Raw genomic sequence first — 19,848 nt, 5'->3', positions numbered from 1 at the left:
GTCAATCTCACATGTGGAAATGATAAATGAATTAATATGTCATGCAAGCCATAATAATAATAATAATAATAATAATAACTAGCTATTATTTCCCAAATGTCTATTCAGTGCCAAAACTATTTTAATTTTTTACAGAAAGAAAACTGAGATTCAGAGGTTACATGACTGCCCAGAACCAATCAGCTAAGTATATGACTATTATTAGTTTCTGAGGGCTAGTGAAGCAAACCACTGCAAACTGGGTGTCTTAGAACATGAGAAATTTCTTCTCTCACAGTTCTAGAGGGCAGAAGTCTGAATTTGAGGTGCCAGCAGGGCTATTCTCCCTCTGAGACCTTGGGGAGAAATGGTCCTTGCCTCCTGCCTGCTTCTGGCAATGGCCAGCATTCCTTCGTTTACAGCTGCATCACACCACCTCCACATCTGCTGCTACATAATTCTCCCTGTGTCTTCTCTTCAGAGCATCTTCACTCTATGCCTGTCTTTTCTTACAGGGACACCAGATAGATATACTCAACAGGAGCTCACCAGAATAACCTCATCTTGATTTCATCTGCAAAGACTCTATTTCCAAATAAAGTCATATTCAGGTACTCAGACTTAGGATTTTAACATATCTTCACAGGGACACAATTCAATCTGTAACAGTGATATAATCATATCTGTCTAACTCCAAAATTTCTGTTCTTTGTATAAGACTGTCCTGCTCTTATTGTACAATCATTTGGAAACATGGAAGTCAATTTAAAAGACATTATGTTTTAAAAATAAAATTGGCACCATTCGTGAATATGCTGATGTTTTAAACAGTACCAGCAAATCTTCATAGTTTTCGTCTAAAATACAGATTAAAAACAACTTATTATGGCAAGGTGGATGTCATTTCAGGAACATCTTAACTTTCAGAGTTTGAAATAGAATTCTGTTATACTAAGTTTCACACACAAAATTTTTATATCTGGCATTTAATGCATTTTTACAAACAAAAAAGTATATCCCAACATGAAGTTTTAGTTTACCCCTTAAAACTCTTACTAAAGTATCAAGTTACAAAAACTGCCTAGGACAGAACTGATGAAAATGGCTTTGCTAATTATGCTTCAATCTACACAAGAGGGTAGATCCAAGGAACAGATAAGCAATCAGTATGAGTACACTAGGGCTTTTATTTAAAGGAAATACAAGTCTTTTCTACATAAACCTTTGTTTTATATAGTTATATAACTGATATTTAAATATTAGTGGCTTTTATCTTTGTCTCCAGTGCTACTTTCTGACAATAACCTCGTGCGGCCTCAATCATATTTCATACATTATAATGTACATACTATACATGTATTTCCATCCTCAAGTCCCATTTTCATATTCCTAGATGTATTCCTTTGGTTGAATTTCTTCCCTCTCACTTGAAACTCTTACCAACTCCATGGTATTTCAAATCCATGGTGAGCTCTTAAAATTAAGCCAGATATATGTGACTTGTTAATTTGGGGGATTACACTTCACTAAAAATTTCAGTTAAAAAAAAACAGTCATGGTTCACTGACTCCCATATACACCAAACAGTGGTCTTCTGATGCCTATAAATGGTACCACCACTGTCCCAAGCATCCGAACTCAAAAGTTTGGCATCATCTTTGGAATGTATTCATTCATTTATTCAAACATTTTAGATCTCTATTAGATTCCAGGAACTATCTCTATTAGATGCCAGGATGATAATATATAATGGAAAAATACATTGTTCACGCCACAAAAGAACTTATATAATAGTGGCATAGAAAGTTATGTTAATTAATAATTTTAAAATATAATTCAATAATGTTATGATAGGTTATAAGCTAGTCCTTATGAAACCTGAGAGAAGCACCGTTTATTCAATATATCAGGTGGGACAAGAATGAAATTTGAAAATTGTAGTAGAACAAGAAAAGAAAGGACATTCCAGGCTGACCTAGCAACATGCCACATTTCATAAACTGCAATGGTTATGACTAGAGCAAAGGGCAGGGGAGTGGTAGGAGATGAGGCCAGAGAAACAGAAAGTAGCCTATCATGAAGAAAATTACATTCCACATTAAGGGTTTTGAACATTATCCCGAATGCCAGAGGCAGACATAGAAGAAATGTTAAGCGAGAGATGAAATATTCAGATCAGCCTTTTAAATATTCAGACTAGTCTGTGCATTTCTGGCAGTAATGTGCAGAAAGACTGAAGAAAATGCCAACTAGAAAAATAAAATAAAATGCTATTACAATAATCCAGCAATATATGAAGAACATAAACTAAGAAAAAGGCAGTGGAAATAGGGGGGACAAAAAGATTCAAAAAATACAGAGAAAGTAAAATCTACAGAAGTTAGTGGCTAGAGATAAGATGATGACAAATAAGACTTTCAGGGTTTCTGGCTTGAAACCCATGTGGATGGTGACTCCATTCATTGCATGAGAGCTGCTTTTTCTATTGTTAACTCAGCGGTCAGCTTCCAGTCTTCCGCTCACGTGAACCAGTAGCAGCCCTGGGCGTAGTTATCACTTGAAACTGGTTTCCAGACCACCACATTTCCCTTGTTTTTCTCCTATCTCATTAGCTGTTCCTTTTCTGTCTCCTTTGCTAGTTCCTCCTCACCTCCCCAACCTCCATAATCACTGGAGTGACTCATGGCTCTCTTTGGATGTTCTTACTTTTTTAAGTCTTTTAACTTCATTCCATCTTATGTCTCAATATAATCATCTACACTGATGAAACCTCAAAATACTTAACCCCAGTCTCAACCTTCTCCCTAATTCAGTTGTCTTCATTATTTCCAATTTGGATGTTTAAAAGGCATCTCACTGTAACAAGTTAAAAACAGAACTCTTTATTCAGCTTCTAACCTCCCAACCCCTGCTATCACACTACAACTTTTTCTACGGTCTTCCCCATCTTGATAAATTGAAGCCAAGTCCCCCTAAGACCATGTTCCCTGAGTTTATGATTAATCAATCTCTCTATCCAAAACTTATTCCTTTCCTGTCCCCTGACCTCTGCCTGTGCTAGCTGAACACTAGTCAACCAGAGTCAGATGACTAAAATCATGGTGGTTGTTGATAACATCATTGCTGTCCTAAAACTGCTGTTGTGGGCATCGTCATTAACCCACAAACTCAGGCTGTTTCTCCGGAGCAAGATGAGCTTACAGATGCCTGAGCCATGCACCACCTGGCCAGAGAACTGTAAACCACAGACATCCTGACCCTCAAAACTGCAAATAAAAAAATGTTACAAGGTGACCATTAATCTCAGCCTCTTTGTTCTTTTCCTTAAGAAATGCCCCAACTGACAGACCAGGTTGGAGTGGCTTGTCCCCCACTTCCTTTCGTGATACCCTACAAATAAACACCTACATTTTGCTGTAAATACTTGCTGTCAGTTTCTACAACCTGCCATACAAACCCATGCTTGGTCACAAAACTACAAATCCATCATTCTGATGCAGACCAAAATATCTTCAAGTTAGATTTGATTCTACAATTTATCTCATACCCTACACACCCACCACATGAGAAAATTCTTTTAGCTCTACTTTCATAATACATCCTAAATCTAACTGCTCTTCACTGCAACCATTCTACAGTGGACACCATCATCTTTTATCATCAAATACCTAGTCTATCCACCACCTAGCATCAGCTTATTTACCCTCACTCCAACTTTATATACCTTTTGATTTCCTGCTACTACAATTTCGCTCATATAAATCTGCTTTCTTGGAATGCATCCAACCTCCTCTTTAGAAGTGCTAATTATTCTTCAAGTTCCAGCTCAAAGCCCACCTGAAAGTTTTCCACAATTATTGGAGACATGTAATCTTATCTTTCTTTGGACTACTAGGGCATATTCTATCTGTCCCACTCATCCAGCAATGCTTGCTGTTCCTTTTATGTGTATGCTTCATCTCCTCCAAAAGACTTCTTCAGGTTTCTAAGAAGGGCTCACTACTTGGAAGGAAAATAAAAGGAGGCCCTGTCCATAAGCTTTTTTCTGTTGTATACTATGCCCAGAGCTACTGCTGCTGCTAAGTCGCTCAGTCGTGTCCAACTCTTAGCGACTCCATGGACTGCAGCCCACCAGGCTCCTCCGTCCATGGGATTTTCCAGGCAAGAGTACTGGAGTGGTTGCCTTCTCTGGTGCCCAGAGCAGCACCTCACATATAGAAAATGCTCAATGCTGACTAAAACTCGATAAATTTAACTCAGTTTATGAGTTTTTACCATCAAAACCCCACTATATCCTTCATAAACTGAAATTCAAGGGCAGCCTGGCCATGTCCAAATTGTAATAAAATCCACTGGATACAAAAACAAGGTTTGTGAATATGGGAGTGCTTGTATCTTCTCAAGATACTGATTTCATTTCCTTAAAAACATACCTAGTGGGAGTACTAGGTCTTATGGTAGTTCTGTATTTTAATTTTTTGAGCAACTAACATACTCTTATCCCTAATAGCTGTACCAATTTACATTCCATAAGAGTTTCTTGTCCTCTATATCCTCACCAACACTTGTTATCACTTGTCTTTTTAATATGAGAGTAACTATAGGAAGTGATGGACATGTTAATTAGCTTTATTATGGTGATCATTTCACAATGTATATGTATATCAATGTATATGTATCAATATATACACAATTATATAAATAATAATTTATATAATCTATACAATTTTTGTCAATTGCAACCTCAATAAACTTGGAAAAAACAGCTTATCCTTAAGATAATAATTCATAACTTATCCTAGGAAGAAAGATGCTACCAGGTAGGAGAGGAACTATAGTTCCCTTATTTTAAAAATTAATGCCTATTAAATGTCAAAAGCATAGAAGGCACAGTGCAGAATACAAGCTGGAGACCTGCCTAGCAGCTTAAATTCAAAACACAAAGAGCCAGAGGCAAAACAGAACAACAGATGGAGATGACTAGTTTAAGAGCTATCATATTTCTCAGCTCTGTTTTTGCTTCCACTATAATTGTTCTCCTAAATCAAACTGACAATTCTTAGTAATTCTGAAACTGCATTCCATTCTTAAGAAAGCTGACTGGATTTCATGCAGTGGGAAAGGAGGACTTTGAAGGACATGCCATTTGTACCCTGTATAAGAACTGGAGAACTTCCATTTTCGAATGTAAATCTGACTTAAAGGAAATCAATGTAAGACTTAAACAAGTCACTCAACAAAATGCTTAGTAATAAGGTAAACCCATTCTAAGTATTAATTAGATTAAATTTAAAAACAATGTTTTAAGTACCCCTTGAACTAATGATTTCATACTAAAGAATTTATCTTTAACAGATAAAAATTAAAAAATAAGAGACATAAAAAAGAATTACTTGTCCTTTCTAGAGGCTCTAATGAAGACAAAAGGTAAATGAAGTAAAAACTTCAAAAGCAATTTTATTTAGTTGCTCAAACTTTATCTGCGAAAAGACATGGATAATAATATTACCTGTACCAAGATCAATGGTAAATTCAACTAAGGTATTCTACATTTATTTGTACAAAGAATGTAGAATACAAGCAATTATCAGTGATCACTACACCTACCTTGAAAGATTATTGAGGATTAGAATATATAAATTAAACACTGCTATTTTTGTAACAAATGCTAAATTTGCCAGTATGTTTCTTTAAAACTCCAAGTCAAGGACAGGAAATTCTTTTCCATAAAGGATCAGAAAGTAAATATTTTAGGCTTTGCAAACCAAGAGGCAAGTTTGAGGATATTATATAGGCTCTTATATAACAGATTTTAATTGATGGAATTCAAAATATAACAAATGTGTACAATTTTTTGGTGACACAGGCCAAGTAAGAATAAAATTATTTGGGGGAGATAACATTTCATATTATTGGAGTTCAAGGTTAGTGTACTCTATCATCAAACTCAATTGCAAATGTCCATCTGTAAAATCATTTTCAGTTCCTGGGCTTCACAAAAATGGTTTGCCTAGCCATATTTACTTTGTTACGCCTTGCCTAAAGTACTAAAGTTACAAGAAAAACAAATAACACTAATGCTAAAAATATGTTCATTTTCAGGAGTCAACTTCTAACCAACTGCAATTCATTTGACTACTAAAATCTTTACACTTCTTAACATGAACTATCTAAATTTTAACAATCATGTCTACAAAGCAACTTATGCTTCTTTAACTCTTAGTTATGGGCTAAGCATAAACAAAGAGTACTAAATACAGGAAGATCCTTTTGAAATCCTTAAATCTAAGAATCTAAGTTGTTGTTTAGTCGCTAAGTCGTATCCAGCTCTTTGTGACGCTGTGGACTGTAGCCTGTCAGGCTCCTCTGTCCATGGGATTTCCCAGGCAAGAATACTGGAATGGGTTCCCATTTCCTTCTCCAAGGGATCTTCCTGACCCAGGGATCGAATCCTAGTCTCCTGCACTGGCAGGTGGATTCTTTACCACCAAGTAACCTGGGAAGCCCCAAGAATTCAAATTACACAAGCGTAAAATCAAAAGATAAAAATATATTTTTGTCAGAAACTAAGGAAACAGAGAAATAGCCAGAATTAAAGAGTTTAGGGTGATAAATGAAACAATGATAAGGTAAAGAGGAAGAGAATTAGGGTTTCTCAATCAAGCGTGTTTGCAGGGGGTGGAAGTGTTAACCCCACTAAAATTTGAAATGCAAATGTAGGTTGAACACAACACCTTGGCAACATTAATTTTGAAGTAAATATTTAGTTCTAAATTTATGCTATCACTCCAAATAACGTTTTCATTTGATTCTAACCATTAATTTACAACTATATAACTTCAAACTGATAAACATGTGAAACTGCAAAAGTTAAGAATACTTTTATCAGGGATAGAAGGGGCTTCTCTGATAGCTCAGTTGGCAAAGAATCTTGTCTGCAATGCAGGAGACCCCAGTTCATTTCCTGGGTCGGAAAGATCCCCTGGAGAAGAGGTAGGCTACCCACTCCAGTATTCTGGGGTTTCCCTTGTGGCTCAGCTGGTAAAGAATCCGCCCGCAATGAGGGAGGCCTGGGTTTGATCCCTGGGTTGGGAAGAGCCCCTGGAGAAGGGAAAGGCTACCCACTCCAGTATTCTGGCCTAGAGAATTCCATGGGGTCACAAGGAGTCAGACAGGACTGAATGACTTTCACTTTCTTTTTCAGGTTAACACTATTCAATTAACACCTCTGCCTCAAAAACAAGGACCATCAACTAGAAAAACACTACCTTTATGGTATTAATAGAAAGATGTTCCTGACTCCTACAACTGCCACATTAAATACTTATTCCTTGCTGCTAATAATAAATGAAGATATTAAATCTTAGTTTTAATGAGGTATTAAATATTTAAAGTATTTTCTTATGACTGAAAATTTAGTTTTCTAAAAACTTCATCTTATTAGATAACAGAAAATCTAAAACCCAGCTAAACAAGATATATAAACCTAATGAGAGGAGATAATCTACTTCTAAATACCTTTTTTAGGGGAGTCCAACATGCTTTACAAGAGTAGTAATTTTTTGTATAAACTTTCCAGGAAAAAGATGAAGACCCACTGATTTTCATACCTAAAATGTCTGGATTTCTGATCTTAGCACTTTAAGCTATATTACAAAAGCATTCTGACTGGACAAGTCTCCTTTGGCCTAGTAATTTGATGTAATATGTCAATGAAAGTTCTTAAAATTTTCAAAAATGAGGAAATAAGCTAAAGAGATATGAGCAACGTATAGTATGGAAGTGAATGTTGCCAAGAACTTCTTGTTACATATTTACTTTTAATAACCCTCAACTTAAAACTAGTGACTGACAAAGGGTGGAAGCAGTCAGAAACAAGTATGTGTGCTTTGGGGAAGTTCCCTAGGTTCTTGTAGTAACTCCAGGCTCAATTCAGAACCAATTCTCTACATAATCAACAAATTTTTTAAAAATGTATTTGCACAACTGTATCTGACCATTGGTATAAAATTCCTAATCATTCCTAATTCTCATCTCCTCTAGTTTCAAAGGTGATAAAACCTGAATATGCAGCATTTTTCTTAAAATCACATTAAAGTTGGAAGTCACAGAATATTAAAGTTGAACAAGGCCTCTAAGGGATCATCTATTCTGAATCTTTCAGCTCTTCAAGTGAAATGAAAACTGAGACTCAAAATATGCCTAAGATCACAAACCAGGGAGTAAAAGCTGGACTCTTAACACCTTTACTCTTAACTTCAGTGCCCTTCTAACTATATCAAGCTATAGCAGACTCTTCAGACAACTTGAAATCAGAATTACATACGTGAGAATTAAGAACTTTCCATTTCATCAACTAGTGTGAAGAACTTTATTTCAGAATCCAAAAGCTTTAAAGTTAACATTTACCTTCATAGTATAGTAAATATTGACACAAATTGAGTTCATAATTTAGTAAATACTCATCATATAAACTCCAAACTACTGCTGCTTTCATCTTAATATCTGCTAAAAACATAGACACAAGGATCCCACTGTAGTATAAAAGCGTAAGACTGAAAATCAAGACATCCAGGTTTGGTTTCTGTCTCAATTTTACAATGCTTTTCTAGCTTACTAGCAAATACAAACCCCTCTGACTCCATTTCTCATCTCCTGATTAGTGGACATCACTAATAGTAACTAGTGTATAAATGTAGTGCCAGGAATATTATCTATCTTGTTTCTAATTCTCACAGTTCACAAAAATAGGCATTATTTACCTATTTTACAGGTGAGGAAACTGAGGCTTAGGGAGATTATGCTTTCCAAGAAACTAAGCCAGTTAATAGCTGAGCTGGAATTTAAACCCAGCTCTGCCTGACTCCTACCTAGAGCCCATGGCCCTTGTATTACACCACTATGCTCACATCCTGGTATGTGCGGTCCTAACACAGCTTGAGGCATCCCTTGCGACTCAGACGGTAAAAGAATCTGCCTGTGATGAGGGACACCTGGGTTCGATCCCTGGGTTGGGAAGATTCCCTGGAGGAGGGCATGGCAACCCACTCCAGAATTCTTGCCTGGAGAATCACCATGGACAGAGGAGTTTGGCCGGCTACAGTCCATGGGGTCTCAAAGGGTCGGACATGACTGAGCGACCAAGCACAGCACAGCACAGCTCAATACAGTTGGGAGAACATGAAGTACTGCATTTGAAGGACTACTAGGAGATAAAAATGATAAAACAGAACATCAGACTGAAAAAATATACTGTGATACTTTATTATTAACTGAAAATGACCTTTCAGTAAAAGACTTTAAAACTATCCTATAGACTCTTATTACTAACACAGAAATGTACACCTTGTACAATTAAAAATATAATGATTCTTTTACAGGTAATACTGTTAATTAAATTGGAAAGTATATCTATTCCTGCCATTGAAATAAAGTTGTTTTGAAAGCCCTATTAAACTGCATGCATAAATTTTAAAGTATTTAGTAAAATTAAAGAGGGGGAAAATGACATAACTGATAGAACAGAAAAAAAAAAAAATCAAGAGAATTTTGTACCCGTTCCTCCCCTTTCAAACAGATAAAAAAATACCCTCAGATAGTCAAGAAAAGAGAATGAGCAGATGTTTCATACTGGACATCTACACAAAGTATTTACATTCTGTACCAACCTATGTTCACCACTACAGATGTATGAAGATACTATATTACGATGATGGTTTCTCCAACAGAAGTCAAGATGTTTCCCCAAGTTTTTCTATCACTTCTTATAACAGTAACACGTTCAGGAGATAATTCACAAATTATTCTCCCTGTGTGGTCACTAACTTTTTTTTTTTCTTTTTCAGTTTAAAATCTGGCGGGGTGGGGAGGGTTGAGGGGGGACGAGGGCGAATGTAGGGCATGATTATTAATCAATGTAGCCTAAAAGTAAAACCGGAATTGAAGCGTCAGGTTACCTTTTACCGGTAATACGCGCTCTAAGTAAAAGCATCTGTGAGTTCAACGTGAAAAGTACTGTACACAGTTCGGTCACACGTCCTAATACGTGATCTGCCACATGGCAACTTCTTTACATAAAAATCATCATTGTCTCTGTGACCCGGGGTCCTTATCCCAACAACGGCCAAGGTGCTGATCTCCGTGACCCGGGATAATCCCCACACAGATAAGTGACACTCTGACCGTGACAACTCTCCTGGAGTTTGATCTCCATATAACTTCTTTCCACTTCTCCTTTTCTTCTTTTTTTTTCTCCCTTCGTTAACCTCCGTTAGAGGTTAAAAACTACACAAACCGCCTATTAAAGTTAAAGGGGCGTTCTTCCCCTGATCCACACTGCATTACAAAGAGTCCTTTCCTAACTGAATAAACAGCGAGAGAAAGCGCCGGCAAAACTGCAAATTCAGAAAAACCCGCAGGAAAAGAAAGAGGAAACTGAGGAAGACAGAAGGTGGGGAAGGGCAAGGACCGCCTGACCCCGGGACCCCAGGAAGGAGGGACCGCGCTCCCCGGCGGCGCCAACGCCCACCGCCGCCTCCTGCCCTCCGCTCACCTCGATCTCACGGATGTTGTTGGAGGTGACGAAGATGCCGATGCCAATGGGGATGAAGATGAGGCCGATGATGAAGAAGGTGGGCAGCACCGTGCCAGCCGTCAGGATGGGCTGCCAAGCCGGCAGCCGTTGCTGTTTGAAGGCCGTGTTATCTGGTCTCCGGGTCTTAGCGGTGCCCCCGGGAGGACACGGGGGCCCACCGTCCACTTCATCCTTCGCGTTATAGTTCATCGCCATCGACCCCCGGGGCGCGGCTCCGCGACGCGCAGGTGGACGGCCCAGGGGACCCGCCTGCTGACCCTGACAGAAGACGCGCAGGCGCCGCCGCCGCCGCCGCCGTAAAGGCGGAAGGGGCGGGACACTCTTCCGCCCGACAGCCGCCGACCGGAAGCGAGAGTCGGCGGGAGACGCCAGAGGGAGGGAGAGAGGAAGGAGGGAGAAGACCGAGGGACAAGGGGAGGGGGAAAGGGAGGAGGATGGAAGGGGGAGGGAAAAGGCGGACGCACCCTGATCATCTGCCCTGTGACGACAAACTGAGGGCCTCTATCCCCAGAGCGTGAAGCCACGTTGGCGCATGCGCGGTCCTGGGGCGGGTGGGGCGAAGAGGCCTCGGCGCTTGCGCCATAGACGCATCTTTCACTCGGCTCACGGAAGCGTCTGTTCGCGCACACCTGTCCGCTCTTTTTGGTATCATGGCGACGGCCGTTTCAGGTGGCTGACGGATCCGCCTGGCCCCCACTGCTTCCGTCAGCCAAGGAGCGGATGGGGTCAACGCCAACTAGGTGTTTGCTTTACTTCGAAGTCCTTTGTGAAGGGGAGCGCAGCATTAGAAAGGCCACACAGAGAGAGCCTTAGCCTCGTGGCATTGGCAGTATTTGGTTGAGTTATAGAACCACGACTCTGTCTACTTAAAAAAATAAACTCCACTCAAGGTGCAAGGATAAATATTAAGTGGGATGTATATGGTTGGTGACCTTTTTGGTCTCAGGAATAAATCGTGTAACTGGGTTTACCCTGTTATCATGCCTATTAATTGCTCTGACTTGTTTTGCCACCGTTAATGATCTCCAGGTTACTCTGTACCATCTATCCTAAGTCCACGTTTATCTTTTGCATATTGATTTAAGTCTTAAAAAGAGAGAGAAAGAGATACTTGGTGTACAACATGAATCACAACTTTTAAAACTTATGCCCCGTTCATAGTAATTAAAAAATATTGGCGATATTCCCTATGCTGTAAAGTACACCTAATAATTGGTACATTTTAATCCCCTGCCTCCACCTTGCCCCTCCTTTCCCTCTCCCCACTGGTAACCGCTAGTTTGATCTCTCTTTCTTTTTTGTTATATTCACTAGTTTTACTTTTTTAGATTACCCAAGTGATATTATACAGTATTTAAACTTTCTCAGTCTTATTTTGCTTAGCATAATAACTTCCAAGTCTGTCCAAGTTGTTGCAAATGACAAATTTTCATTCATTTCTATGACTGTGTAGTATTCCATTGTGGTGTGAGTATGTGTGTGTGTGTGTGTGTGAGTGTGCATGCACACGCCCGCGTGTGTGTATCAACTCTTCCATTTGTCTGTTGATGGACATTTAGTTTGCTTCCATGCATGCTAGTCTGTTGTATCCCATTCTTTGCAGCCACCGGGCTCCTCTGTCCACGGGATTCTCCAGGCGAGAATACTGGAATGGATTGCCCTGCCCTTCTCCAGAGGCTCTTCCTGACCCAGGGATCAAACCCCTGTCTCTTACGTCTGCTGCACTGGCAAGAGGATTTCTTACTACTAGGCCCACCTGGAATGCTGCTATGCAATTGGGGTGCATATAGCTTTTCAAATTACTGTTTTCATTTGGGGAAGATAAATACTCAGGAGTAGAATCACTGGGTCATATAGTAGTTATATTTTTAATTTTTTGAGAACCCTCCATACTTTTTCCAACAGTGAATGCACCAATTTACATTCCTACTAAGTGCACAAGGGTTCCCTTTTCTCCACATCTTTACCAACATTTATTATTTGTGGTATTGATGAAAACCATTCTGACAGATGACTTATCAGGTAGCTCAGCAGGTAAAGAATCCACCTGCAATGCAGGAGAGCCCCAGTTTGAGTCCTGGGTCGGGAAGTTCCACTGGAGAAGGGATAGGCTACCCATTCCAGTATTCTTGGGCTTCCTCGTTGGCTCAGATGGTAAAGAATCCACCTGCAATGTGGGAGACCTGGGTTCAATCCCTGAGTTGGGAAGATCTCCTGGAGGAGGGCATGGAAACCCACTCTAGTATTCTTGCCTGGAAAATCCCCATGGACAGTCCTCTGGCTACATGGCGGGCTACAATCCATCAGGTCGCAAAGAGTCAGACACAACTGAGTGACTAAGCACAGCACATCACATTCTGTCAGGTATGAGGTGATATCTCACTGTGGTTTTGATATGCATTTCTATGATGATTTGTGATGTTGAACATCTTCTCATGTGCCAGTTGGCCATCCGTGTGTCTTCTTTGGAAAAACATCTGTTCACATCTTTAATAAGTCTTTTATTAAGGACAATAATCCTAATAATCTATAGCTATTATTTTACTTTTGATAATTAAAAAAACTTCAATGAAGAATGGCATTATTATAAAAGGAAATTTTGTGCAGACACTGAAAAACTACCAAGGATTTAATGGCCCATGGAAATACTCATGATACAAAAAGTAACTTAATCATAATACCAAAGTAGTATAACTATACAGTATAAAAAGTAAATAGTAAAACCTCCACTGACTGAATGGAAAATGTTTTTCCTCTACTTCTTTACAATCTTGTATTTTCCAAATTTTCTGCAGGAAGTATTTATTTGTAGAAAAGAATGTTTAAATTATATATAGCCCCCGTTAAATTGGCATCTTTGCAATCCAGAACAGAGAGTAAGTTACATCACTTAAAAAAAAAAAGTCCCCAAACTTTACTTTTTTTAAGGCTTTGTCTATAGTTAGGCCTTCTGAAAGGTGAACTAAGGGAAGGAAAACGAAAAGATTGCTTGGGCCTCATAATTTACAATTATATGTATTTTCAAAAAATGACTGGAAGTTTCAAGGGATGAGCCAATCTAATATTTATCTGGCAGATAACTCATTTGCTCATATAGCAACATTTATCTCTCAAGTAATTAGCATAGCACTGGTAACATAAGTTGGTCTCTATGTTGTTTTGATCTACATAAATTTCCTTTCAACCTGAGGCACAAGTGGAAAAGATTCAGCTATCAAAGCTAATAGAGAAGCGTTTTGCTAAGTTCTGTTGGCTTGTGTGTGTTAGTTGCTAAGTTATGTCCAACTGTTTGCTACCCTGTTGGGTGTAACCCACCAGGTTTCTCTGTCCTTGGGATTTTCCAGACAAGAATCCTGGAGTGGGTTGCCATTTCTTTCTCCAGGGTCTGTTGGCCTGTAAAGATATATAAACAACATTGGACATAATGCAAAAATACAAAACATAAGGCAAGTTTTTTTCTCCCCATTTATGCTTTCATCACTATACCCACTAAAAATGTGATAGTTCCTTAAGTCAGAGATCCCCAAACCCTGGTCTGCAGACTGATACCAGTCCATGGCCTATTAGGAACCCAGGCCGCACAGCAAGAGGTGAGTAACTGGCAAGTGAAGCTTCATCTGCTGCTCCCCATTGCCCACATTACCCCCACCTCTGTCCCTGGAAAAATTATCTTCCACAAAACCCATCTCTGGTGCCAAAAAGATTGGGGACCACTGCTTTAAGTGAGTTGGTATTCCAGTGTTTTGTGAGACTGGTCCAGTATTTTGCTTTCAGGGTTTTGTTGTTGTTGTTGTTGTTCTAGTGATCTGAGTGATCATGATATATTTTTTCTGATACACGGTTTTCATTTTATTTTATTTTTAGTGTTTGTAGAAAAGATTAACTTCTTGTTTCTTCTTTTCTAATTAAAAAGTCCATTTTGACTGAAATATAGACTTGTGTGGCTGGGTCCCTTGTGTTTAGCTGGGTCCCTTGTGATTAGCCAGGCCCCTTGTGATTTTAGTACCCCCTAACATTTAGCAACTGGAGTAAAATAAATTCTGATTAGGCCTTGTTTGCAGAAAAGGGAATGGCAACCCACTCCAGTACTCTTGCTTGGAGAATCCCATGGACAGAGGAGCCTGGTGGGCTACAGTACATGGGGTCACAAAGAGTTGAACACAACTGAGCAATTTCACTTTCACTTTTCACTTTCATGCACTGGAGAAGGAAATGGCAACCCACTCCAGTATTCTTGCCTGAAGAATCCCAGGGACGGAGGAGCCTAGTGGGCTGCTGTCTGTGGGGTTGCACAGAGTCGGACACGACTGATGCAACTCAGCAGCAGCAGACCTTGTTTGCTCACACATGTTGGCTCCTTGCTTCCTGCCTGGCACCCCTTGTTTACATGATATAACTTTTAGCTGCTGAAATGCTATTTCTTGGTCAGGCAGGAGGAGATAACACCAGGGTCACAAGGAGAATTTATGAGTTTGTGTTGCAGAAGAAATGGATGACTTTAAGGAAGATATGATCAGATGCTGGCACCCAGAAGTCTGGTACACCAGTGGTTCTGAGACTGAAGAAACATAGATTTCCCCCCTCCATTCCCTAAAACGCTCTCTCTCTTGCTTCCTAATGATGTAAAATTCCCCCACTTAGCTTCTTTGTTAAGAGGAAGCTAAGCAATCTTGGTTCTATTGTTCTCACTTTGGCCAAATCAAATAAACCTTTCTCCATGCACACTGGTGTCTCAGTATTTGGTTTGGGCTGCACATTGGACACCCAAGCTTGAATTTGAGAGGTTTGCCAACACTTATATAACTGAAAACTTTCTTACATTTTTAATCTAAAACTTACCTTTTCAGATGAGGTCCAAATTGATGGAATGACTTTTCCAGACCCCTTGATATCCTTCCAGTTCCTTTTCCTCTATGCTCTACCATCATAATAGCTTTACCCACCTAGCTTTTTATTCACCTCCACATCATTATCTGTGTGTATGTTGTAGATGTGTAATATTGCCAATGTTAATCTGTAAAAGAGCTCTATTTAATTGGCTTAAAGGAAATTAAGCACTTATATAAATACTCAGAAATATTTAAAAAAACTAACCCAAATGAACTTCAGGATTATGAGACCTAAGATTAATGATTAATGAATGAAAGTAAGTTGTTGGTTTAATTAATATAGACATGTCTTTAGAGTCATTAAGTATTAATACTTTTATTATTCCTGTTGTTGTTCAGTCACTAAGTTGTGTCCAATTTTTTGTGACCCCTTGGACTGTAGCATGCCACACCTCCCTGTCCTTCATTGTCTCCCAGAGTTTGCTCAAGCTCATGTGCATTGAGTCAGTGATGCCACTCAGCCATCTCATTCTCTGTTGTCCCCTTGTCCTCCTGCCTTCAATCTTTACCAGTATCAGAGTCTTTTCTAATGAGTCGGCTCTTCACATCAGGTGGCCAGAGTGTTGGAGCTTCAGCACCAGTCCTTCCAATGAATATTCAGGATTGATTTCCTTTAGGATTGACTGGTTTAATCTCTTTTATATCCAAGGGACTTTCAAGAGTCTTCTCCAGCACCACGGTTTGAAAGCATTGGTGCTTTAGCTCTCAGCCTTCTTTCTGGTCCAGCTCTCACATCCATACATGACTACTGGAAAAACCATAGCTTTGACTAGATGGACCTTTGTCAGCAAGGTGATGTCTACTTTTTAATATGCTCTCTAGGTTTTTCATATCTTTTCCTCCAAAGAGCAAGCTTCTTTTCATTTCATGGTTGCAGTCACCATCCAGTGATTTTGTTTTTGAGCCCAAGAAAATAATCTGTTACTGTTTCCATTGTTTCCCCATCTATTTGCCTTGAAGTGATGGGACTGGATGCCATGATCTTAGTTTTTTGAATGTTTAGTTTTAAGTCAGCTTTTTCACTCTCTTCTTTCACCTTCATCAAGAGGCTCTTTAGTTTCTCTTCAATTCTGCCATTAGGTTGGTATCATCTGCATATCTGAGGTTGTTGATATTTCTCCCAGCAATCTTGATTCCAGCTTATGATTCATATAGTCTGGCATTTCACATGATATACTCTGCATATAAGTTAAATAAGCAAGGTGACAATATACAGCCATGTATTCCTTTCCCAATTTTGAACCAGTCCATTGTCTCATGGCTGGTTCTAACTCTTGCTTCTTGACCTGTATGTAGATTTCTCAGGAGGCAGATAAGGTGGTCTGGTATTCCCATCTCTTTAAGAATTTTCCAGTTTGTTATGTTTCACACAAAGGCTTTAGCATAGTCAGTGAAACAGAAGTAGATGTTTTTCTGAAATTTTCTTGCTTTTCCTATGATCCAACAGATAATGGCAATTTGATCTCTGGTTCTTCTGCCTTTTCTAAATCCAGATTGTACATATGGAAGTTCTACTAGAAGTCAAATAAGATTTTATTACTCCTGTTATAAAATTTGCCAGCAAGAAAAATAACTTAATATGATGAAAGTATTAATTAAATGTAAATGAGATAACAGGTTGATAACAGATTGTAATATTTACTTAACTTTTAAGTAATGTGTTATAACTTTCTGTATTAGCTTTTGAATGTTTTTATTGTTACTTTGGTTAAGAAAATAAGCTTTGTCCCACAATGACCTATGATCTTATTGACTAAGTGTTTTGAAATCTTTTGATTATTTTTGACAAACTTCCCAAAGATCAAATTATAATTGAAGTTTCATTGGCCTTTGTGACTTTCTAAAGGGCCCCTGTAACACCTCAAAAGATTTGTTTTCTCTCCTTCCCAAGGAAAGACATTAAACTAGTTGGTCTCATTTTGTGTGTTAAATTACATGGAAAACATTGTCCGATGAGTGCTAATAAACCTTCTTATGTTGTATTATATGGGTAAACATGATGATATGAATGTTCTAGAGATTGTGTGAAATTCGTAAAAGTTGACTGTGTCCTAGTAAAATGTTAACAATAATAATTCTACTATTATCCTAATATGTCTTTTGCCACAGCAATAACCAACTTTGTCAATTACATTGTAATCAGCTTTCTAACCTTGCTAAGTCTTTTGTCATTTATAGTTATTGTTTTACAGATGTTTTTGCAAAAAAAAAACACACAAATACTTGATCTTCAAAAGATTCATAGAAAGAACTTTATGACAAACACAAGCTTCTGATAACTTTTAGGTCATAGTGCTGAACTGGGTAAGAAATGAAAGAATTCTAATGGAAAAACCTGATGGCTTCATAAAACTGTTGGCAGAATATTAAGATCAAGAATTAGTCACATAGGACTGAGGGAAATTATGAATATGGTTATAGTAGTTTTGTGTTTTTTTATCTGAAATATTACTGATTTTTAATCGTTCCCTTGAGTTAATTATGACTTACAACAATTTGGTAAATTATGCCTTTGTGTGTAGAATTGTAACATTTATCTTTTCTCTCTACCTGTTCTCTCAAGAAATTGAAAACTTTTAGGTTCCCAGCAGCCTTATCAGGTGAATAACAAAGGCCATTTCCTGGCAGCTGCAGGAATTGCGAGATATCTTGAGGACCTTAAGAAGACAGTCTATAGCTATTGCAGGCAGAATCTGATGGCAAGCCCTTGACATGATTTTCCCAGCCTTGATGCCTCTTAAAAGTTTAATTTGAGATTCCTTATAAAAATTTCCAGCTTAACCAACTTAAAAGAGCCTGTGTAATTGAAACTCCTATTTCTGACACCCAACTTCAACTAACTTAGACCAACACTACCAGACCAGGACAAGATGACGACGTTATCTGAACTAGACAGCTGACCCAAGTTACTGGACCAGGGCTATGTACCAATTACCTCGATAACTGTTCATATCCTACTTATGAACAAAATGTATTTATTCCTTGGGCTCACTCATTTGCAAATATCAAAAATCAATCCACTTGGTGGACATGTGGCCAATTACCTGCATTCAGTCCTCCTAGGTTACCTTGGTAGATTTCTCCTCTCCAAGGTTCTAGTTGAATGACCCTTAGACATTTTAGCTTAGAAGAAAGAAACTCTAGTACCATGCAAGCTACCATTACTGCCAATATTACTAAGCGGGATCTTCTTCCTTGGCCAGTTTAACCCGTTTTGAACCTGGCCATAAATATTCCTTTTCACCAGATGTTAAATATTGGGTAGTTCCTAAAGGAACCAGTAGATTTGTGGAACAAGTTTAAGGCCTTGTCTCTCCCCAGATTGGTTAGGAAGATGCAGAGTTCGTTTCTTTTGGGGTCAAGGTCCCCTATTTGTAGCCTTTGAAACAGTCCTTATCAATCTGCCTTTGATGTTTGCATGCTGATTTTCTATCAGTTTTCCAATGGTGTGATCATTTGGCCAGTATATTCATTCCTTCACTTGGAATGGAAGATATCATTAATCACATAGTGGCTTTAACAAAATTTACTGAGCAAACTTTGAATATTAGTCATCAAGTCAATAGTTTGCTCAGTTCTGAAGTCTCTATGATGAGAAAAATGGTCTTACAAAATAGGGGAACTGATGATATAATGCATAATTCATGTTAATTTTTTATACTTGCTGTGTCTTTTGGAGTAACTCATCTTATGACACATATGAAGAATCAAATTTCTGTTCTGAATGATCCTTTTCCCAGTTTAGGGGAAATATGAGGAAATGGTTTGGAATGGCTACCTACTCCAGTATTTTTGCTTGGAGAATTCCATGGACAGAGGAGCTTGTTGGGCTACAGTCCATGGGGTTGCAAAGAATTGTACACAACTGAGCAACTAAAACACACACACACACACGCACACACAGAGGAGGATCTTGGCTTAAACCTTTGCTTAATGACATTGTTACTCCAATTGACAATTTTGATTACAGCTGGTGTGACTTATAAAGTGACAGTTTCTTGCCTTTTGCACTGTATATCACCTACTCCTATTAAAATAATGATACCTAAAAGCTTGAAACTGCTGGTCACATCCATAGTTCTCAAAAAATTAATGAACATGAAAAGTGCACATGTGAGGTAACACTGACATAAGTCCTATTGGACAACTTGGAATTTACCACTAGTCCATGCCAGACATCTCACTAGTATAACACCCTGAAAGGAAAGAAAGAACCAAGCTATAAAGTTGCAGCATGAAGGGACATGATAGAGCCAGGACAGGCAAGCAACAATCCTGGCACTGAGGGACCAAATGTTTGTTCACCTAATGCTTTCCATTAAAAGATTAATGATATAAGGGGGGGAACTGGTGAAATAAAGTCATATTTCATGACAAGACAAAAAT

The 19,848-nt window shown here is 38.7% G+C and overlaps 1 protein-coding gene across 1 annotated transcript in view; it reads right to left on the bottom strand.

Moving 5' to 3' along the window:
- The window catches only part of TMEM30A (transmembrane protein 30A), a 38,752-nt gene extending 27,691 nt beyond the window's left edge, over positions 1-11,061 (bottom strand). Inside the window, 3 exon segments of the mRNA XM_070480791.1 lie at positions 10,532-10,871; positions 10,873-10,907; positions 10,909-11,061. Coding sequence (XP_070336892.1) covers positions 10,532-10,871; positions 10,873-10,907; positions 10,909-11,046 — 513 coding nt within the window. The 5' untranslated portion in view covers positions 11,047-11,061.
- Between the last annotated feature and the right edge of the window lie 8,787 nt (positions 11,062-19,848).

Source organism: Odocoileus virginianus, chromosome 19, assembly GCF_023699985.2.
Source record: "Odocoileus virginianus isolate 20LAN1187 ecotype Illinois chromosome 19, Ovbor_1.2, whole genome shotgun sequence".
Classification (NCBI taxonomy): Eukaryota; Metazoa; Chordata; class Mammalia; order Artiodactyla; family Cervidae; genus Odocoileus; species Odocoileus virginianus.
Note: the sequence above shows the minus strand (reverse complement) of the source record. Positions and strands in the feature narration are given on the sequence as shown.